Here is a 23,901-nt window from a genome sequence, read left to right as displayed (position 1 = left end):
CAGTGATAATGATTTACTTCGTAAACTCGATACTACAAAAAGTTCATACAAATAAGCACAATTAAAAATAATAGTATACAGTAAATCAGCCGTGAAACAAACATTATAATATTCACAATAAAAAGAATAAATATGGCGAAAAATTTAAAACAAGTTAAAAATTAAGCTAATCCATATCTTCATGCTGACTGGAAAAATAGGAGACCAATCCTCCAAATTCTCCATCTTTGCTTGCCTCTCTGCTGTCAGAGTTCTCACTTTCTTCTAGAGGTCTCTCGACGCGAAATATCTGGCGCTCCTCTTCTATTGCCTGATCTGCCACTTGTTGGGGACGAGAAACTCTTTCAACCTGGCTTATGGAATCTGACTGGGGATAATTATGCGCGAATGGATACAGACCTGGAGGAAGTAATTGATAATTTTGGTGAATTGCTAGAGGTGGGCGAACAGAGACAGAGTCAGTTGAACCTGAAGGCCTAGTATTTTCTTGATGTTGGAGAAAAAAAGGCACTTCACTTCTTGGGTTAGTTGGGTTGGCTAGCCTCATACTTTGGATATTTATAGGATAAGGAACACGGTTTTCTTCTCGAGAAGGTACAATGGGTCTTCCTGCTTCATTTTTTTGAAAGAAGGGAGGCTTAGAATAATCAAATGGCAATGAACGAATGTAGTCTGTCGGCAGAGTATACCTGATAGGTTCTTCAGGACGCCGAATTTGCCCTGGACCTGCGCTTTTCATAGGACTGCTCTCCCTTGGGGACGATCTTTGATTTTGAGCAATTTTAGATTCTTCATTTTGAATCGTTTGTCTCAAATCAGTAGGGCTATCAGTAAGCCTTCCAGATAGAATACTGCCACTTTGTTTATTTTCTAAAGCTTGTCCTCGAAGACTTAACGAAGTGGTCGTGGGTGGTGATTGATCTTTAGATGCAAAGGTAATCTCTTTTACCTCTTTGGGAGATTGGCAATCTTTCATTTTACTACGCGTTAAGTCTGACGGCGCAATCTGTTCACTTTCACCAGACGTTTTTCGTCTTTTATCAGGAATAGGACATCGAAAAGGGAGTCTTTCATACGGCGCCATTCCATGTTGTGGAAAAAAAGGGCGAGGATTGTCCTCGAATGGACGCAATCCCTGCCGTTGCTGCAAACTTAGAGGGGCGCCAAACGATCTTGCTGCATTAGGATAATATCCAGAATTATTTTTTGATAAGTTTGCACCCACCAATGAAGATGATGTAGGAGGACGTATGTCATTCGCTGGATCACGGGGTAAGTTGGAAAAAGTACTCCTAGGTGGTTCTGAAAACTCAGCTGATTGCAGTACATTCCCTTCTCGCACGTTTTCAGGCAGTCGTAAGTCAGTTGGATACAACGGTGTATTATCGGATTTCTGTGGCCCGATTCTCAGATCACTGGGACCCGAGTTAAAAGGATGATACTGTCGACTTTGAACAGACAAGGGTATCGCCCCTGACATGGATGAATTGGATTTTGCGGTAGAATCAATGTTCATTGGCAGTTTACTTTTTAACGCTGAATCAGTTGGGAAAAGTGTTTTGCTGTCTTTTACATCCAGAGACTCGCATTCTTCATGCGTTATTTCAGTGCCTTCAGATGCTTCTTTAACTTGTTTAACATCAGCATAAGATGTCAATTTTTGTCCTTCGTCCAGATTGATTTCAGATTCTTCTTTGCTAGTATTTGCTAGCAATGATTCTGACTTAACAAGATTCATCGACTCTTCTTGGAGAGTCCCTGCAATGCTTACTGGTTGTGCTGGTCTCTGGTCATCTTTGATGTCTGACGGGTTTTTTTCTAGGCCTACCGAAGGAGGGGGCTGTGACACAATCGGCTCTTCAGCTGTAACTTTAGTTGCAACGTCTGAAGATTTGTTTTGACTAGTAGTTGGCATTTCAAAAGCACCACGATATGGTTGTCCAAATTGAGCAGCTGGAACTCTTTCAAAAGGATTGCTTCCAATATGATAAGGTCTCAAAGGGCCTCTTTCCGGCCTTTCAAATTGAGTTCTTAGCCCTGAGCTAATCATTCGTTCTGTCGGGAATCCTCTTGGAAATCGAGAAAAACGTCCACCTGACTGTGGATCAAAAGGTTGTTGCATCGGCGTGAACGGTCTTACAGTCCTAAAAGGCTCAGGGAAAGGAGATCGTGAGTGTGAACCTTGAGTTACGCCCCCAAAGCGGGAGAACTGGGTATTAGATGGCTGCCCTAGAGTTAGAAGTTGACTCATCCCCTCCTTTGGATTTGCTTCTGGACTTCCCTTTTCATTACTCAGTTTATCGACCATCTCTTGAAGCGATAATGTTGATGCACTGGTAGGTTTAGTATTTATGCTACTGAAATATTGAGCCGGTTCTGGGTCGGAAAGAGGAGGGGCTGTTTCGTAAGGACTGCTGCTGGATAGCTTTTCTTGAGCCATGAGCTTTTCTTGTGCCATGAGCTTTTCTTGTGCCATTATCTTTTCTTGCTCTATCAATGCCTTTGGTTTTCTACCTCTTCTTCTAGGAAAGGTTCCATCAGTTGATGGCGTGACCGACTTTTTGGATCTGAAAATAAAATTTACATAATTATTGGTTTCCTTTCAAACATTTAGAAAAACCCTTTTAATCTAATGACTAGAATAGCAAATTTTATTAGTTTCGCAAGAGACAGAGAGACAGAGAGACAGAGAGCGAGAGCGAGAGCGAGAGAGAGAGAGAGAGAGAGAGAGAGAGAGAGAGAGAGAGAGAGAGAGAGAGAGAGAGAGAGAGAGAGAGAGAGAGAGAGAGAGAGAGAGAGAGAGAGAGAGAGAGAGAGAGAGAGAGAGAGAGAGAGAGAGAGAGAGAGAGAGAGAGAGAGAGAGAGAGAGAGAGAGAGAGAGAGAGAGAGAGAGAGAGAGAGAGAGAGAGAGAGAGAGAGAGAGAGAGAGAGGATTATGGTTTCATTTGAAAGCTTATACTTAAGTCTAATTACTTTTTATAAAGTTGTTCTGACAGCATTAAAGCAAAATACAATTTTTTTCAAACAAAAAAGACCGATTTTTGTGCTTTCTTCTATCCATTGCTAATAGTATAATGACAAAGAACAAAAATAAAGTTTGAAAAAAAGAGACAATTTGACAGAGTAGGGAAATACAACAATGAAATTTATGTGGCACACAAATCTTACTAACAAGTAAAAAAGAGAAAAACAATTAAAAAAAAAACCAACTAAATACAATTTTTCAGCACAATAAAATTCTACACCAAGTAACTAAATGCAGTTTTTTAATCTAATTAAACATTGTCTTCTTTTCCTAGCCAACAAAAGATAGCCGTATGTTGTATATCAGTTTAGCAATTCTCCAAAGTTCTTATAAATTCTTTGTTGTTTTCAATAATTTGTTGCTGTAAAATATAGCACCACAAATCTTTCGAACTTTTCATTATATGGGCTTTAGAGAATCAACTTAGTGATTAGAACAAACATTAAAACTTATACAGCTTCCACGATAAGTGTCACATCTAGTTTGCATAACTTGATCCGAAGAAGCAATTTCTTTTAGCGTTCACGGTAATGATTGTCAAGTGAAGACAAACTCTTGTCAAAACAAACAACAAATCTTAAAACATGAGTCATACTTTAACATAATATTGACACAGGTTTCTTATTTTATTCAGTTTCTTCCATTCATCAACATTTTTCTTGATATAAATTTTGTTTTTATGAGCTTTGCCCCTACCATTTCATAGCCAATGCCTACAAAATTCTAGTATCGAAACAAACTCCACATTAATCTTATGCACAGAGGGAAACCAAAATAAAATTATTATAACTATACCATCCTCTACAAGCGTTTTCTTTGACTGCTATTCATTAATAATAACAGGTTGAGTGGGACCACAATCTCCTCCCATCCCCAGTATATAGAATAATTTATGGTCATTTTAAGGTCACTATTCCGTGGACAGTAAGACTAAATTGTTGTAAAATTGATGAAAATTCATTATTTTTCAATTTTTCACCCCAAAAAATATCTATAATAGTTCTAAATATAATATGAATATATACAATTTTATATGCGGCTCGGCGAATTATGATGCATTTCTTTAGTGGCCCGCAAGATAATTTGGGATGGCCACCCCTGGATTCGACTTTACCATTATTCTGAGTTAATTACTAAAAAGCATGTACTCAGCTGTTCTCAAAGGTGAGATCACCAAGGTAATATAGATGAGAGGATCAGAGTGTGACTCATCGAGGTAATATAGAGGAGAGGATCAGAGTGTGAATCATCGAGGTATTATAGATGAGAGGATCAGAGTGTGACTCATCGAGGTATTATAGATGAGAGGATCAGAGTTTGACTCATCGAGGTATTATAGATGAGAGGATCAGAGTGTGACTCATCGAGGTATTATAGATGAGAGGATCAGAGTTTGACTCATCGAGGTATTATAGATGAGAGGATCAGAGTGTGACTCATCTAGATAATATAGATGAGAAGATCAGAGTGTGACTGAATATACAGTGTACTGCTTATTCTTCCTTTGTATCACAACTTCGTGAATGGCTAAAGATTGTATCTAAATTTTCAAATTTTAGACATAATTGCCGAAAACGTTTTACTAAGCTGTTGTTAAAGAGAGGATCAGCTTGGCAATGTATATTTAATGACAACTTAATCCTCTTGGTCCACAAAGCACTACACATCCTCCCTTTGAAGAGCTTAGCAAACGGTTCTTGATAATAATCTCAGACGTGTGAAGATGGCAGATGTCGTTGCAATGCCACCCCACAGGACAGTGCGTGTTCAATCAAACCCTTGTAATCAATATTACCATGTTACTCTTTTTCTAGAGCAGTTTAGCGAATGGTTTTGGCAGTTGTCTCAGAACTGTGAAGATGTTACGGGTCGCCGCCACACAAGATAGTGTTTGTTCAATCAGATCCTTCTCGTCTATATTGCCTTACTAATCCTTCTTTGAAAACAAAATGGTTTTTTGACAATTGCTTCTAGCATATTCGGGATTTGAGGGTCAAAATCTATATTTTTTTCCTATTTTCTCCTGCAAATTGCACGTTACCCTGGAACTCCAATTATCTCAAAGGGACTCTAAGATATTCTCAATTTGATGCATTAAATTTGATATGTTCATTAAAAGTCTTTGGGCATGGCAGCAACTAAGCAGTTGTTTTTCAAAGCTGCCTTTGCTTCTTTTTCATAGCTCTTTTACCAGAACCTTTTTTATGTTTAGGCATTCTCTGAATATAATTTATATAATTACAATTAATATAAACAATTTATAGACCCTTAGTGGCATACTTTCCTACTGCGCTGCGAGGCATAAAGAACTTTAACTTAATTCTTGAATATTTTTATTTTTCGTCTTAAACTCAGAAATATTGAGAAGTAAAGTTACATTATTCTTGAATATTAACACCATTTCTTATTGAAACAGGACACAACATTAAATATATATATATATATATATATATATATATATATATATATATATATATATATATATATATATATATATATATATATATATATATATATATATATATATATATATTGACTGAACTAGAAAGAAAAAAGAAAGAAAGTTGGGCATTTCGTTTTCAACACCAAAAACAATTTCCTCCCTATTTAGAATTCCCATGTTTCTACATAATTTCGTTATACAAGCATGCATAATTCACCCTATTTTTGTGATGTAACTTACGGCTCCTAAAGGTCTTTTTGAAAATTATAAATTGTCAATTTCTTCCCTTCAATTTATCTATTTACGACAATAGCTTCGTTTTTCTCCTTTATTTCTTGTTGTGGCTTTTCCTCCCTCCTTTACTTCTCGCTTGAGGAAAGCGTGGTTCTTCTTATTTTTTTTAGTTCTTTTTTTTCTTAGTTCTTATTCTTCTAGCTAACTGAAGCATTTTTGTAATGGGGACATTTCCAGTCCTCTAAAGATCTTTCTACTATAAACAACAGCAAGTCGAGAATTCACTAACGTATACTCATTTTATTTCTTTTATCTGATAGAACTAATGTTTTTCTGAAAAACCATACTCAAAGACACCCCTCCCGAATAAGCTAAACTAGTTTGGCATTGCTATAAAAATTAATAGGCGATTGGAACGACTACATTGTTCCAATCATCATCAACTCTTGCGATAACGAAGGAAGACCTGCTTTCCCTAATCCGGAGTTTAAGCTCATCACGTGCAGCGTCTTGCATCAGCCAGAAACAAACCATAAGGAATTTTATTTCCCCAAAAGTAAAAGTTGGCAAGTGCAACGACTTGCGATAACTCTGTAACCAGTTCTCTGTCACTACCTGGGGAAAAACTTACTTCGAAACCCCTGTTATAACAGAGTAACTTTTACTAGTATTAGTTTTTAAACAAACCCTCGGGTATAAAAGTAATAAACAAAGGAACAAAGTACATATGATTTCGTTATGGTGATAATGACACAGAAAAAAGGAAGACAACACTCATGCGACCCATGCTAAAATATAATTTTCCTTGGTTAAACGTTTTAAATTATAACCAATCAGTGAGCTATCTTTGAATTTTCATTTTCCGGCATTTTGAAATTATTTAGGCAAGCTTGATTTCTTTTTAACACCAAATGGCAGATAACGACATCTTGCTGTGGCGTGATCTACTTCGTTATAATAAAAGGTATCTAGTATTCATTTCATAAAAGGTATTCATTTACGTTTAAATAAGCAAGCTCTCGAGAATCTAAGACCACTGGTTTAATATTATCATAAGAAAAACAAGAAAAACGAGACAATCAGAGGTGCAAAATGTGATTTTCTTGATGTTCAAGGTGGAGGACTGCAAACCTCCAGTTACGGGATTTCGAAAATGGTGATTTTAATAATGATTTATAATTTCCATTTTTGTCATTTTTCCTGTGTTTCAGGCTCTTTTGTAGGATATTTAAGCGACAGATTACTGTCCTGTCGAATCTAAACAAAAAATATTGTTTTCCAAAATACTTTTATATCAGAAATATTTATCACCGGAAAGCTTATTTAAAAAACCGATTTACAAATTCCGGCTACTATGGGTTGTGATTTGATCTTTACTAGGTTATAGCTTCTATTACAACCATAATTTGTATATGAGTCAACAGTTACTTTATTTCCAACTCAACAAAACACGTTCTAAAAGCAGATACATAATAATAAATATGAGAGCTTACCCTCCTTTTTTCTGAATTTTCGTCGTCTGTAGATCCACAACCCCTTCACCTTTTGTAGGTTCTATTTTCTCCACCTCTGTTACTGTTGCAGGAACCATTGATTCTTTAGTTGAAGGTTCATTAGAGACTTCTTGAGTTGTATTTTCTTCCTTTTTAGCTTGTGCTTCGTTTATTGGCTCAGGGTGTTCTTCTTCTTTTTCAACAGGTTGAGTCTCTTCAACTGTATTTGTTTTAGAAGTTTTTGACCGATTAATGTGCAGAACTAGCTTAGTAGGTGACAGAACATCAACAGTAGCGGTGGCGTCATTTGATTCACTAGCAACTTCACTAATATTCGAATTTTCATTGCTAGTAAGTATTATTTTCTCGTCCTCGGGGGTTTTCTCTTCCACAGTTTTATTTTCAACTGGCAATGCTTTTAGCTTTTTGGCTGGATGTTTTCTAGAAAATTTCTTTTTGGGAGATTCTTCTTCGTCTTCTGAAGATTCAGATCCTTTATTTGGATGAGTAAATTTCCGCATCCATTTTTTTGTTTTCTCCTAAAAAAAATTTCACAAGCTGAAGGTAAAGAGCAATCGGAGTGGACTCAATCTAAGCAGTTTAAGATTACTTTGATGATAAGAAAAAAAACATAGGCATACTCCTTCGGATCCTTAGAGAAATTAAATAAAAAAAAAAACAAGTTTTTTTAAATGAAAGTAAGGAGCGACAATAAAACTTAAAACGAACAGAAATTACTCCGTATATGAAAGGGGCTTTTCGTCCTCAACGCCTCGCTCTTTACGCTAAAGTTTGTTAAAAATTTAGAAGTCGAGTTAAGAGAAAGAGTCAAACTTTAGCGTAAAGAGAGAGGCGTTGAGGACGAAAAGCCCCTTTCATATACGGAGTAATTTCTGTTCGTTTTAAGTTTTATTCTCGCTCCTTACTTTCATTTAAAAAACTTGTTTTTTTTATTTAATTTCTGGACATTTTTTAATTCATGCATGTTTTGATCTTGGCTCTCCGCACATAAATAATTAAAACGAAATTTGCATATTAATTTTCTTTTTGGCTAAATGGCTTTCTCATAGTTTTAATCGGAAGATTTTGAGAAAAAAGGAGAGAGGGAGGAAGCCTAGCTGCCCTCTAATTTTTTGATTACTTAAAAAGGCAACTAGAACTTTTAATTGTTTTACGAACATTTTCATTAGTAAAAAATATACGTAATTTACGAATTAACTTACGTAACGAACTTCTATATTCGTATATTTTTATTGCGTATATGAGGGAGTTCACCCCTACTCGATACCTCGCTCTTTACACTAAAGCTTAAATTCTGTCGCAATTCCTTAAGAATGACCCTTGAATCACAAAGGCCGTAGAATAAATAGTTGAAATTACTAAAAATACTTTCGCGTAAAGAGCGAGGTATTACGAGGAGGTAAACCCCTCATATGCGCAATAATTTCTCCTCGTTTTAAGTTTTAATGCTGCTCCTCACTTTCAGTAGAAAAAACTTCTCATATTCATTTTTTTCTTGTTTTTTTAAATAATGCAAAAAAATCCTGCGCCCCCTTCATTGAAAGTCTCTTCCCCATGAGAAGTTTTTTCATGGAAAGATCCTCCCGCGTAACCCCCCCCCACCTCAACTCTCCCTCCCAAACCAGAAAAAAATCCCCCTGAAAACGTCCGTACACTTCCCAGTAACCATATGTAAACACAGGTCAAAGTTTGTAACTTGCAACCCCTCCCACGAGGACTGCGGGGGAGTAAGTCGTCCCCAAAGACATAGATATATAGGTTTTTTGACTATGTTGAATAAAATGACTATCTCAAAATTTTGATCCGGTGACTTTTGGGAAAAAATGAGCGTGGGAGGGGGCCTAGGTGCCCTCCAATTTTTTTGGTCACTTAAAAAGGGCGCTAGAACTTTTAATTTCCGTTAGAATGAGCCCTCCCGCGACATTCTAGGACGACTGGGTCGATACGATCACCCCTGGAAAAAAAGAAGAAAAAAAAACAAATAAACACGTATCCGTGATTTGTCTTCTGGCAAAAAAAGGCAAAATTCCACATTTTTGTAGATAGAAGCTTGAAACTTCTACAATAAGGTTCTCTGATACGCTGAATCTGATGGTGTGATTTTCGTTAAGATTGTATGACTTTTAGGGGGTGTTTTCCCCTATTTTCTAAAATGAGGCAAATTTTCTCAGGCTCGTAACTTTTGATAGGTCAGATTAATCTTGATGAAAGTTATATATTTGAAATCAGCATTAAAATGCGATTTTTTTTATGTAGCTATTGGTATCAAAATTCGATTTTTTAGAGTTTTGGTTACTATTGAGCCGGGGCGCTCCTTACTACAGTTCGTTACCACGAACTGTTTGAAAAGTTCGTAAAAGAATTCTCAAAGGAATTTTTCAAAGAAAAGAAAGAAGCTATTTTACTCTATTAGCCTGTTCTTTCATGTTTGAATAAAGCAAGTAGGAACTAAAGAAAATATAATTCGATTGTTACTAAATTGCCACTGGATCTTGTAATTTTGTATATATGCTGTATTAGTATTAGTTTTTCGCAATTAATAACTAAGTATGGATAGCTGGCAAGATTTTACAAAGCAAATAAATTTCCTTGTAACTTGACTATGCGGCAATGATAAAAACACGCAATGCAGCCCAAAATAATGAGTTCCAAAATACAGAAAAGGTATCCGACCTCCTAAAAATAGGTCACAAGCTGAAGGCAAAGAGCATGGGAAATTGGAGTGAATTTAATCTATGCAGTTTAACATACTTTTCATAAATTAAAAAAAAAGTTATATGCATCGTATTGATCCTTAGAACAAAAAAGTAGAAGAAGCCTCTAGAGCAGTGCTTCCCAACCGATTTTCGGCCACGCCCCACAAGGCATTTCTGAAATTCTGATGCCCCCTAATGATATTTAATTTTTTATTTTGAAGGAAGCTTAAAAGGACATTAACCTGATAACGTTTTTGGGTTATCCTTTGGGCATAGTTTGTACTATAGTAATGAAAAATAAAGTCTGAAAACAATACCTCTTCTACAAGTATAATGTAATTGCAATACTATCATATATCTTTTTTGCTCTTTAAATGCGCTTGAATGTGACGTCATTCACATTCAAGCGACTAAGGCTTTAAAGCATAGTCTGCCAAAGGGTACACGTCCTAAACATGTCCCACCAAAACATTGCCATGCATCAGCGGTAGGTCCGGCGTCCCAGTTCAGGACTCACAGCTCTAGAATATTTGATGCTACCCATGGCCTGAACCTTCGGCACCTATTTTCTTACAACACCATCCAACTTTCAATACAAACTAGGAAAAAGCCAATTCAATTATCCCAACACAGCCTTTTCCTTGTCAACGTGAATAAAATAATCCATGTCCTTCTCTTTAAATAAGAAAACCTGGATAAAAATCATAATGTATCTTCTAATTAAAAATGACGTGATAAAACGATAATAAAAGAAACTTAACATAATTACTAAGTAAGCTCATCATCACTTAGAGAAAATAAACAGATTCTTTATTCAACCCAGCGACATTGATTCCCAAAAATTTAGGAGCAGTGGAGGGGGGAGGGAGGGATCTTATTTTTGAAAACCGGAAGAGTAGGGCAAATAAGTCGCTTTTCAATTTTTTCATTGAAAATATTAAAAAGAGGATATTTTCAATGAGAATGCCCCTAAACATATAGTAGCTCAACCGGAACTGAAAGTATACGGGAAGGGGTGAAGAATGAATGTATCAATAGATTAAGGAGGTGGAAGAGCATGCACAACTGTGTTGGCCTCAGGTGGCCTGGTGCTGCAGTGCGTTGTTAGTAGTAGCAGTACAGACAGAATGTCCCATATTGTCTTCAAATTTGTAACGGAAAAAAAAAATCGAAATATTGTTTTTTGGCCAATTGTGTGCATCCTTTCCCAAAAGCGAATAAAATCTTCACGATTTTGATGTTGAAGATGAAAATAAAATAAAAATAAAAAGAAACTGGTTCGTAAAGGCCATTATAAAGCTTACGGTAACAAATTAAGACGCACATTCCTATCTATAACTAGAAGCCAGTAATTTTAAAAATGTTACCTAGAAAGTTTCAACAACTAGAGCAGACATTAGTGAAGGAAAATTCTAAATTAATTAATTAAGAAAAATACAAAGCATAAATTGATAAATAAAAAATAACAATGGAAAACGAAAACGGCTTTTCTCCCTTTTTCAATGAGGGCGGCGGAGTGGAGGTTTTGGCCGAATGTTTGCATATTCTCGGTTTTCACTGGCTTACATATTCCATTGTTTACCTGTCCCACGTTTTTCTTCCTCAAATCATGCCTAGATTATGTTGCCTTGGAACTAACTAGTTTCCAATTCCCAACTATTTTCTAAATGGAAATAAGGGAATTTGCTTGAAATGGGATGGACAAATAGCTACACTGAAACAGACTACATTCAAAACTTTTCGACCACTGGCTTTTTTTGGTTAAGGCCCAGGTAGACTTTAAATTACAAGTCAAGGATTCCTCGAGGCCTTAAACCACCTAAACTGTGAAGGTCTGTAGTCGGATATTTACTGGAAACCCTCTGTGGGTCTACCATACTTTTTTTCGGCTCATCATAGGTTTTAATATCGTTCTTTAATTTACATATCTTTTTCTTACATTTTTAAAAATCATTTAAAATAGATTAAAAACAACAAATCTTCTTAATGGATTTTTTCCCTTGTTTGTTTTGTGACTTTGGTCATATATCTCCCTACATCATTCATGTCTAGTTTGCTTCTTTTTACCACCATCTAAATGGACGCATTTCCTTGCACTAGAACTAATATTATTCATTTAGCAAGCTTTCCAATGAAGATAAATTCATCAAGATAACCCACAGATCTTCAAAATTAGCCCATTGCCCATAGGACGGCAAGTTGCCTTCCAAAATCCTCAAATTAGTTAGCTGTAGGGATGGTTAGGCCATATTCAAGTAAACATCTCCTGTTTTGAAAAAAGGCATACTTAATTCATACACTTTAAGGCCAATACTATTGTTTTCAAGGCAGAAATACAACATTTAAAAATTCTCTCTCCCCTGTAAATGGTTCGTCAAGCGACCCAACAACCGGTTTTGATGGTGCAAACATTAGGTTATCACTGACTTTCTGCTAACAGAATATGTTCTATAATTCAGTCAGTTTGGCTTCAAGGAAATAGTTTTTTTTTTTTTTTTAAATAAACTTTATGAAGGCTAGTACAAAATTTTGTGCGTACTAAACAAAATTATGCACAAACTTGACAAGTTTTAAAAGCAAAAACCTCTAACCTCTTCGCTATCATATTCAGCATCCATGAGATCAACACGATATAGCCCCACCTTGCCACGAGTTTGACGTCTAGACGGGGCATCCTCTTCTAGCGGAACTGGGGACACCTCACGATGCTGCAAGTGAAAAAAAAAATTGAAACAAGGTACAGTCAGATTACAAATAGCTCAAGATCACAACACATTGCAGAGAAAAAGTTGAGTGATGGGAACAATCCTATATTAACAAAACTAAGACCGAGTCATCAAAAACATAAATATGGAAAAAACGATATCGTTCTACGGGTAACCAAGAATCTACAACTTCAAATGCGCATGTAAAATAAGTATTGCAGCAACAGACTTAACCAAGTAATGAACAAACTATAGTCCATAGTAACGAAAACTGAAGAACCGAGCCTTTAAAAAATTGTTCAATGAAGAAAATCTTCATTTAATAAATATTTTAAGTACCGAAGACATCAAAATGAAAAGATTTTTACCCTCTGACTCCACACTCCGGAAAACCGGGATTTTTTTCTCGATGTTATACAACTATTTACATTCAATCAGGTTTTATTAATATAAATAAACATGAATTATAGTTTATTATAAACTTTTTTTTTCAAGCGGGCTAGATGTGATTTAACATTTGATTTACCTTTCCTCGTCTAGTTTTCGGCTTTGGAGCTGGCTCTGGCTTCTTTTCTTCAGCATTTACCACACACTTCGTTTCTTCTTTTTCTTCCCCTACAGTTTCGTCTTCGTTTTCTTCGAGGACGGGTTTCACTGCAGAAGGGGAAACTTCATCGTCTGAATCGCTAGACTCACCTGATTCTAATCGGTTCAATTTACGTTTTCTTGTCTTTGGTGAGACGGTTTTTTTGGGCGAACTTTTTGTTTTTGTCACGCTTTTTGATAAATTCCAATTAGATCTCCTGTAAGTAATAAAATTATAAGACCAGAAAAGAGAAGTAATTTATACGAAACCTTATGCTTTATAAATCCAAAACGTTTTCTTCAAAACAGCTTACATGAATGTAAGTCAAAAATAAAATGAGGGAAAAAAGAGTGAAAGAGAGATATGGAGGGGGAGGGAGAGGGAGAGAAAGAGAGAGAGGGAGAGCGGGAGAGGGAGAGAGAGAGAGATTTAGAAAAAAACGGCTCTATAATTTTTCTAAAACTGGCATACGAACAATTCTGACTTTTGGAAAAATTCACTTTTTTCCACCCCGGCGCCCTTAATATATTTTTTCAATATTCTGAGGGATTTTAACAGGACCCAAAAAAATTGTCAAAATGAAGTTGGACACTGATTAAATATTAATTCAAATACCGTTTAAAGGTCCAGATTTGAGTTAATTTTGCTTTTTTTGGCATAATTGTGTCATTGCTTAATTAGTTAGCCACTTTAAAGGTTAATTGAACGTTTAGTTCCACAGGACAGGACAACTGAACTTTGGAAGTAATCCTTGCAAGATATACAACTAAAAATATTATTTTGGATTAAATTTTAAGTAAAGTAAGTTTGCTTTTCTATTGTATAGTTCTGGGGCACCAAATTCACTAGTTGACTAGGCAACAGAAACTTACTGAAAGAACTGTTTCTAGACAAGAGTAAAAATCTATATTAAACATATGACGAGCAAAAATTATGTAGTATAGCGATCTAAATAGTCCAAGTGCAAGTAGTCAAAAATATGCTTATTTTAAGGTCGTCATGACACATCTGTTTCACGCAATTCGAAAGCAGTTTCTAGTCCTATCGAACTAGCTGATTATCCCGGGAATAGATACCGTCGAGGGGTGCTTGACCCTTAAAAATGACTTGGAGTATTTGAAAAAAACTAGCACAAGAGTTTTATTCACAATTAAAAAATTATGGCGAGCAAAATTATTCAGTTTAGCGATTTAAATAGTCCAGACGCCAGTAGACAAAAAAACACGTATTTTCAGGTCGTCATGACACATATGTTTAACGCAGTTTGAAAGCAGTTTCTAGTCACATCGAACACTCTGATTGCGATTACACCCGGGTATATGTACCTCAGCGGGGTGCTTCATCCTTAGAAATGGCGGGATAGACTAGGAAAAAACTATCTCGAGAGTTTTTTTTACAGATTTTCCAAGTTTGCAACGCAACCTGTTACAATGCTCCTGTGACGCGTTAAATTTAAAGAAGAAACAGAAATAATGGGCAATAAATAAAGTTTTAAACTTATTACAGAAAATTAGGATTGGAAATAATCATTATATTTGGATAGAGTATTGAATAAGGTTCAGAAACCTCTATATCAGTCATAGGCTATATCTTTTCGTAAATAGGACATTCTCAGTCTTTTTCTTTTCTTAATTCGTTTCTTTTCGACAATAGGCAGAGTTATAGATGAGTTTTTTTTTCTGTCTTGTAAAGTAGCGATTAGGTAGGAAAATGAGATTATCAGGAATGAACTTAGGGTGTAATATAGGCTAGCCTATAACCTGGAGAGGTTTTTAAAGTTACCATTTTCGCCCTATCCTTATTTGAAGGGCTTGAAAGACTGCATAGATGACATGTAAGCCAAATCAGAAGACCGGCAATCTAAATTTTGGCAGAAATTATCTACCTTAGTTTTGGATGTTGATTGATTTCTTTGGGTCTAAGTTTCGAAAGCACAACAGCAACTTATTATGACTACAGAATTTCAAGTTATATGAAAGATTAAGCATGGCTCAAAGTGCTGTTTTAGTGCGTTTTTTTAAGGTTTGAGTCTATTTCTAACAATTTTACTTTTGTAACATTAAAAATTACCCAAAGTCTTTAAACCTCAGTGTCCTCTGGAAAGAAAAACTGATACTTCCCATGACATTGTCGAGGCTTTGGATCTGTTCCTTAAAGTTTGATTCACCTTGTTCAACTAGGCTTCTTACCCAAATAGTTAAAAACTCTTAATCTAGAATTTTACCCAATATTGTGATAATCATACAGTTTCCTTCCATTTTTGTGTCATTCCCCACCTTTTTGATATTAGTTTGGTTTTGATTTCGTTCTTGATTCTATTAATGATCTGGGTTTGAAAATATATTTTAATTCGGAGCAGGACACATACAAGAGGTAAGGTAAGACGCTCAGTATTTGGATAGCTAATCACTGTTTCAACAGTGCACTATAGAATCTCTGTTATACAACATGGAATGAGGATTGTCTACCATTAAATTTGCCTGAAATTTCTTTAGAAGCTTTTGATAAAATTGTATCATTTCAACTATACATAACACTAACAATTTTAAATATACTAGCAATCAAAAGTAGAGCCAATTCAATCAATAGACAAATTATAACAATCTAAGGTTGCATTTTATAGTATATTTTTCTGTTAAATTTTTTTTCTAAAGTAAATTCTTTATAAAGTAAGTCCTTCCAATATCATGTAAGGGACAAAAGATTTATTCTGCTCTAATAGTATTTTAACATTGGATTTCTCTCAAAAGGATGGATTAACTAGCTTTAACAAGCCTGAAGCTGATGCAATAACCAAAGCATGCGGTATTTCAACCAGAATCGTGCCTATTGCGTCAGCAAACTAAAAGTGGTCCTTTACATAAATTTACCAACATTTGACGTATAATTTCCTTCTTATCATTAAATTGCTCTTTTACATTCCGTCACAGAGCATTGCGAAAAATATTATAAAAAAAGCGCTATTTCTCTGAAACAGACCCGTTCTGGAACAGAGTGTTCTGACCAAACTATATTACATCGCTTGTCAATTAAAAGAAAGCAAATGCTTTGCAAAGACAGCAACATGCATGGAGTAATTTTTGAATATAAGTCTTTGGGACACACTTGTTACTGTTAATGTTACCACACTTGATTACTCTAAACAATGACCACTTGTTACTAAGTTGTTGCTAAGATATTTCAGACCGAATTGATATTTTAGACCGAAGTTCATGGGGTAAAATCATATTATAATAATAACTTCTCAGGTTAATATTTGCAATTTCTTAGAAATACCAGAGGTTTACCCAAGAGCAAGAGTGTTGCTTGTATTGGGGTTACATTACATATGTTATAAGATTAAATGTATCAAAATTAAGTGTTTGATTCACTTATTTGCTTCCACAGGTTCAGCAAATTCTTATAAAATTTTGTTTACTTCTTTATCATGATGTTTATCTTAAGATTAATCTAGTCGTGTCATCGTATAGTCACTTGTTACCATGTTATTCTTCAGGATAGGAGCTTACTATGGTAACTTACCCGGTGGCCAGGTGGCCATGGCATCATCTGGCCATTGTACGCTGAGTGTTTGATGATATACTTGGAATAAATGCAAGACATTCCAGAAGGAATAAACACAAAATTTTTGTCCACCTTTTATAACGTCAAGCGCAAGGCTCGATGAACCTTGTGCCACCTGATCATGCCCTTAAATCTAGCCTAAGCCTAGAAGCTAAGAAAAAAAAAGTGACATTAAAGGTAGAGCTCTAAGCTCGTTAGCCGTTTCAAAGTGGACAACTAAAGTACTGTTTTGTACAAAAGTTTCAAGGGTCCTGTGCCAACTGGCAAGAAAAGTGATTCTGACAATAAAGTGGTAAGGGCTAAGAGAGTAGAATTTCTAGTTGAGAAGACTGCAACTATCATTTGCATCCATTTACGACAATTTAAATCCATTCAGATATGATGAAGAGACCTTGATTAACATAACAACATACGAAGTGACTGATAAAGCAGTCGGAAAGGCCTCAAAGCGATTGAAGGATTTCTGAGTGGGAAAATGTCCATTTTTTTAAAGATAAAAGTCAAAACCATGGTCACGCCAAAAAAACTGGTCCCTGCAGTCAAAAGGGTAGCTGCCAGAGCATCACAGGAACAAGACGTTATTAAAAAGGCCATGTTGGCATGGTGGTCAAGGATCTCCAGTGGATGTTCTGGGAAAACTCTTATCCCACAAAATGCTTCTATTTTCAAGTAGCATTTTGAAGAAAAAGAAGGCGTTCGGAGACTATGTAGGGGTAAAAAATCAGTTTTGCTAGATCTAATTTGATGCAGACTCATGGCCAACTGTAACAGAGGACAGCCAAACCTGCAACCAAGTGGGAGCGGTTGTTGATTTTATGCCATATTTTCGGTCTTTGGAGTTAATTGAAAAAGACACTTTGAAATTTATCTCTCAGAGGATATTTCAGAAACTTCTGGATATTTTTTTTTGCAGACGCTCGACTGTTGTATGCGGTTGTAGGTAGGTATGGCCGACTTTTTGGCCACGAGAACCCCTCTGGCTCTTCTGTCCGCCTCAAAGATAGCAGCGGGAGCTAGGAACGAAGAGGCGATAAATTGTAAAAAAAAAAAAAAAAAAAAAAATCGAATTAGTGTTTGCAGAATTTAAGAACCAGTGCATTCTCAGAAGTGATTTCAGCATTTTTCTGGGAGGAAGATTTTCGGAGAGAAAGAGCGTGGTGAAGCTCCGAATGGATAAGGTTTCTGTCACTATTGCAGAGCTTGAAAGCACTCACGAGGAGGCCTACACTCGCACAGTGTTTCATGTTGCATCTTGCTTATGGAATAAGATTCGAAAGTTGTTGTTAGTGCTAATGACACATACATTATTGTGACATTGCTTCAACATCACCAACAGCTGGCTTTAATATCTCAGCATCAAAATCCCGAGCTGTTTACAGAGTTTCCAAAAAAAAATAATTCCAGTTCATTGTGTGGCAAAATCGGCACCAACATCATTGTTAGCTCTATGGCTATATTGCATTGTTTCAGTGATTGCGATACGACTTTTTTTTGACATTTCTGAGCACATATGTGAAGAGTGGTTTATTAGAAGCTACGGCTGATGTAAGCAAGAAGATTGAAAGTGACATTTCAAATTTAGCTTGATTTGAACAAGAAATAACACAGGTATACAGGAAGCTGGTTGTTGCCACGTAAAATAATAAGCCTGGTGGCTAAGTCACTCAATCTTCTTCGAGTCCATCTCTTCCATAGGAAGAAAGGTCTAAAAAGTATTCCGCCGACCGAGAACACTTTCCGGTTCGATATAAAGCGTATCCTTTTCCAATTCCATATCCTGCTTCAGACTCTGAAATCTCTTCCAATTATCTACAACCCCTTCAACTGTGGATGGATATTCAGCGAAACCCAGGGTGTGATACCATTAACTAGTTCCTTGCCTCAGTGGGCACTTTTGATCCAGAGAATCTTGCCTTCCTGCACTCGTACAAATGGTTGCAGGTTGTGTTGTGAAGGAATAAAAAATTATAGCTTGCTACGTAGTTGTGGAGGTGTGGGTGTGTCGGATTCTGATGATGACAACTATTTTTAGATTTTATTATCTATCAACATATTTTCATTTTATGATATATATCGAATAATTTACGGTTCTTTGACTGAATAGCCTCTTTTTTTAATTTCTGTTACCAGACTGAGCAATTACTACATTTTCTTTCTTGTTTTCTTATTATCGGAACCTCTCCCGACTAACTATCTACTTTTCCTTGAAAATTTTAAATTTGAATATTTAATTTTTACCCTTAACCAGACTGTTCCTGTTCATTTACTAATGTTCATTTGCAGGTTATAAATAATTAAACATTATAAAGATTATGAACAATTTCTCAATAAACTAAGTGTGACGCTTTATTCAATTTATCGAATAAAAATAAAATTCAGGCGATAACAGTCTTTTTTTTTTATAATCACTAACTCGCTTACATTTTTGCTCAGTTAGACTGAGCTGCTGCTAAAAAGACAAAAATGTAATGGGCAGCAAGTGAAATTCTCTAGATAATATTATTTAATATTTCAGGTCTTTTGTAGGGGTCAAGCACCCCTCGGAGATACCTTTTCCCGGATATAATCATCATCAGTGGGTTTGGTATGACAAGAAACTGCTATCAGATTGCATAAAACAGATGTGTCATGGAGGTGTCACAGTTTTAGGTCGTTGCGCCTGAACCAAAACTTAAAACGGAGCCTGATTTTTCTTTTTTGAATCGGCATGAAAAAGTCAATGCACCCAAATCTAGAAAATTATGCAAAAAGGCTTTTTACTGAAAAAACAAAAAAAAAACAACAAAAAACAAAACACAACAAAATAAAACACACACACAGACATACTTTTCCTGAATAATTTCAAATAAAAAACAGATTAGTTTCTTTAACCTCTATTTTCTCCTTCTAAGATAAGCCAACTCTCAGATATTCTACTTTTGTTTTGTAATATAGGTAGAATTTTCCACAATCCCTTATTTTCTTCATCCATTTTATTTGCTTTACTTTCCTTTTGGCTGTTCTATTTCACATGTAAGGAGAATTTTACACGGGGGATTGTACAGAGGAATTTTCTGCGAGAGGGTGAATACGCCGGGCACCATTTCTTATGTCTAAAATTTGCTTCACCACGCGATGCTTGGCCTCCTGTACTACAATATATTTATATATATATATATATATATATATATATATATATATATATATATATATATATATATATATATATATATATATATATATATATATATATGTATCTTAAACAATATACATACATGAAAATAACTAGACTCTGTTATAACAAACTGCTTAGTACGTACCACAAAGAATCTTTCCAGAACTAGAAAAACTTACTTGATTCCGATACACCAAAAATCGATTCTCTTTTCGATCCATATTCCCATTAGGAATTTATTTCTTTCAACAAAGAATTTTATATACTTATATTTATTATTTTACAAAATTAAAGAAAAACTCAGAAAAATAAAATCAAACCTTCGACTATTTTTTCGCTTCCAAGAGGCAGAGCTACCTTCACTGGAATTGCTTTCACTTTCTGATGAGCTACTCGAATTTCTGCCCAGCTTTTTTCTCCTTTTCTTCTTGGGAGCTTCAAACTCAGACTCTGAATCAGACCATTCTTGATACGATCTTTTTGCACGAGCTGATCGACGAAGATTTTTCCTACGTTCTTTCTTACTCATTTTCTTTTTTCTGCTGCTGCCAAAATCAGACAAATCTGTTATAGATGCAGAGGCCGAAGAATTTTGCGTCACCTCGCTGCGTGAAGCAGACCTAGAATAAAACGAGTTTTATAGAAATAATAATTTCAGACAGAAGCCTTTGTTATTGACAATGGTTAGAGTATAGTGGTTCTGCGCAACATGGTGTTGAAATGAACCTGCAAAACTGCAAAAGGGTTTCAGATAAAATGTGTCATCAAAAGGAGTCAAACCCATGCCTCCCTATAAATTAAACACAATTTTTTACCACTGAACTGAAATAACCCGACAACCCGTCTTGAATTTACTTTTCACGAACCTAGAATTGAGCTACAACAGTGATCTGAGGTTTACTATTGATGTATTCAGAAAGTTTAAATCTCCTAGTTTTTTCTAAAACCCTTTAAAAACTCAAGAACTAATTAGAAAAAGGGCAGTAGACTCTTATTTCAAGAGATTTTCATTTCGGCAGCAGAAAGACACCGTAGCTCCTTCATACAGTATTTTATTCGTTTGAGCTTTTCCATATTTCTTATTGCGCAGACCTTGAACTTTTGGCAATTAGGAGACATAAACTGACAACACAAACTTACCATATAATTTCAGCTGAAATGCCAACAATACCCCGTTTCACCATCACAATCTTCACCCCTACCACGACAACTAGGCAGCTAAATTACTAGACTAATTACAAAGATTATTAGTAGACTATTACCTTACGAGTTTATCAGTCATACAACAAAAAGATACCGTAGCGCGTTTATCAGGTTTAATTCATAATCCGAACCATTGATTTTATAACTCCATCTATTCCTTATATTTTGTTATGCCCGACCTTGAAAAAGGGCTTGCTACTTTTTATTTATTCTTTTATTATTATTATTTTGCTTGAGTTTTCGCAGCTCCTTGCATTGTTTAATTCATTTTTTCTTAAAAAATTAACACGCTCGTGTTAGCATAAAGCTATTTAAGAGAACAATGATTCTATTCTGCTCTATAATGATAGTGACGGTGAAATTCGCAAGGAGATATGTTTCAGCTGTTAAAGAATGAGTTATCCAATGTGTATAATTAATTGCTACATGTTCCTCTGCTAAAGCAAATACTAGTCCGTTTCTACTGCTTCTCTGCTAATAAGACTGATTTAATCCAATATTTTTAAACATCCACCTCCTATTGAACTCAAGTACGAAAAATATAACTTTGTTTCGTTACGGCCTACTTAATCAATTTTCAAGCATACTCGTTTCACTCATCTTTTAAACCCAAAGGATTAAAACAAAGAAAATTCTACCCTATGCAATCAAAACAAAATTGAATCCATTTTTTGCTCTTATACTTCTCAAAAGAATGGTAAGCATGAATCAATCTGGGTATGTAATCATTCAAGAGGGAGTTCAGTTCATAAATATTTGTTTATGTGAAGGGCATGAAGTCCCACTATTCAGATATGTTTTACATTCTTTGTTCCATCAATAATAACAATAATAAAAATATCTTCTTGGGAGATGACTGCTTTATGTTATTTAAATATAGTCTATGGTAAAGAGTAACTACTAGAATTTGGCGAATGTGTCTTGACATTCTTCAAATTTCACAATTATGGTTTCTTTTTTTTCAAAATCATACACTTATTACTATATTAATTTTTGCCAATAACATTTTTACACTGATTTTCTCTTATTACAACACTTAATAATATCAAGAAAGAGACGATAGAAGGCACTGGTTATTTGGCACTGGTTATTTTTTTTTTTATACTAGTGCAAGTTTCCTCTATTCTAAGTTACCCGTACTTTTTGGATAATCCCATGCGTTCCTTCTTTGCCTAACATCTTTATCTTACACTTGACTGAATTCCATCACGTCGTTTACATCACGCCTTACAGATCATAAAGATCATTTTTGGGTCTCTTCTTCAACCAGACTGTTGATGAACTATATCAGTACTATCTTTTTCCACACAGAGAAGGGGTGGTATGCTGATCAGGTGGTATGGGATCTCTATGGAGAAACCGGTGTACTCGACCACAGGAGACGACCTTTGGGAGACATATGCTCACACAATCCAGAAGGGCAGACACCTTTATCGCCCCGATCTATGTTATCCCGTCAAAGCTGGAAGCTAAAATTTACCTGGGAGTGTAACTTTGGCGAAGAACACATAGCTTTTCGTTTTCGAGACATGGATGGTCATCTGAAGAGTCTTTTGGTCAAATGAACAAGGGAGTCAGCAGTTTCATCTATAAGATGGACATATGCTATCTTATCTATCACTGCTTCATTTACGAGAGCACCATATAGGTTGTCAATGAGTGAAAGGCTACAAGTAGGCAGAGACTGAACAGAACAGCTCTGCTGATAGCGAGTAACCTTGTAATACACCAGTCGACATTCGAGGCTTTCAGTAAGGCTTTCTCCATTCATAACACATGTCCTGAACTTCAAGTTCATGTATCTCATCAAGAAGACCAAGTTGGATGGCTAAATTGTAAATGGGGGGGGGGGGGGGGCTTGTCAGCTAAAGCAAATGGGTAAACCTTTGAAGATGATGGTATGATAGATACTGCAGCTAAGTTCAAGACATTTTTCTACGATTTGACGGAATGTTAATATTTAGCCAACCACCAAACTTCTTAGCCGGAAACGAGCATGGTATTCTAGGATGACCACGTAAGATTACCTGTAAGCGCCCTAGCAGGACTCGAACATGACTATAGACTATTGGCAAGTAAAAATTATTGGTGAATAGTTACCACAAACTGCATTTTAGTTTTTCTTCTGGAGAGGGATGATCGTGGGTTCACACCAAAATATGAAGAAGTAACCTTCTTCCCAATTAGCATTGGCGACTGTGGTATAGTTCAACGAGGCGTTCATAATTTATTTTTGGAATTTCCAAAATGACACCATTAGGGTAAGCAACATGGTTGGTTTTCAGATCACTGATAGAGGCTGGGATTCCTCAGCAAAGAGGTCTTGGACTAATGGTTGACTTTTAACTTACGGCCGTATATGGGACACATCTTGGATATAACTCATTTCTCCTTTGGCTTAAAAATGGTAAACGTTTACCTGTCAACTTGAGCACCTTAGTCATCCACTACCAGAGAGAGTTAACGAAACTTGTGCCCTAATTCAAATACGGTTAAATAGCCTACTGCTCACATAAACTTCAATATTCTAAGATACTTTTAGTTTTTAGTCTTTTAGATTCACGCCTACAACTATTATAAAGGCGTAAAAACTTTCTTTTAGGAGAGGGAGGTGGTTCTTTTTAAAAGAGCATCTTTAAGCGCAGGTATTTTTTTTTTCACTTTTGCCAGGTTTTTCCTTCAAGCTGCCGAGGTTTTTTTTTCTTTGATACTTCTTGCAAGAAGGTGGGGATGGGGGAAGGGAAAATCCCATTCATTTCTATAAGTGCCCCTACTTG

The 23,901-nt window shown here is 35.7% G+C and overlaps 1 protein-coding gene across 1 annotated transcript in view; it reads right to left on the bottom strand.

Moving 5' to 3' along the window:
- Positions 1 to 23,901, bottom strand: part of LOC136037236 (treacle protein-like) — a gene marked incomplete in the record, with an annotated part of 44,718 nt that continues 20,817 nt past the window's right edge. The window contains 5 exon segments of the mRNA XM_065719846.1: positions 1 to 2,567; positions 7,196 to 7,734; positions 12,504 to 12,620; positions 13,144 to 13,420; positions 20,242 to 20,541. Coding sequence (XP_065575918.1) covers positions 167 to 2,567; positions 7,196 to 7,734; positions 12,504 to 12,620; positions 13,144 to 13,420; positions 20,242 to 20,541 — 3,634 coding nt within the window.

The sequence above is a fragment of the Artemia franciscana genome, chromosome 16, assembly GCF_032884065.1.
Source record: "Artemia franciscana chromosome 16, ASM3288406v1, whole genome shotgun sequence".
Lineage (NCBI taxonomy): Eukaryota > Metazoa > Arthropoda > Branchiopoda > Anostraca > Artemiidae > Artemia > Artemia franciscana.
This window is presented reverse-complemented; position numbering and strand designations above follow the sequence as displayed.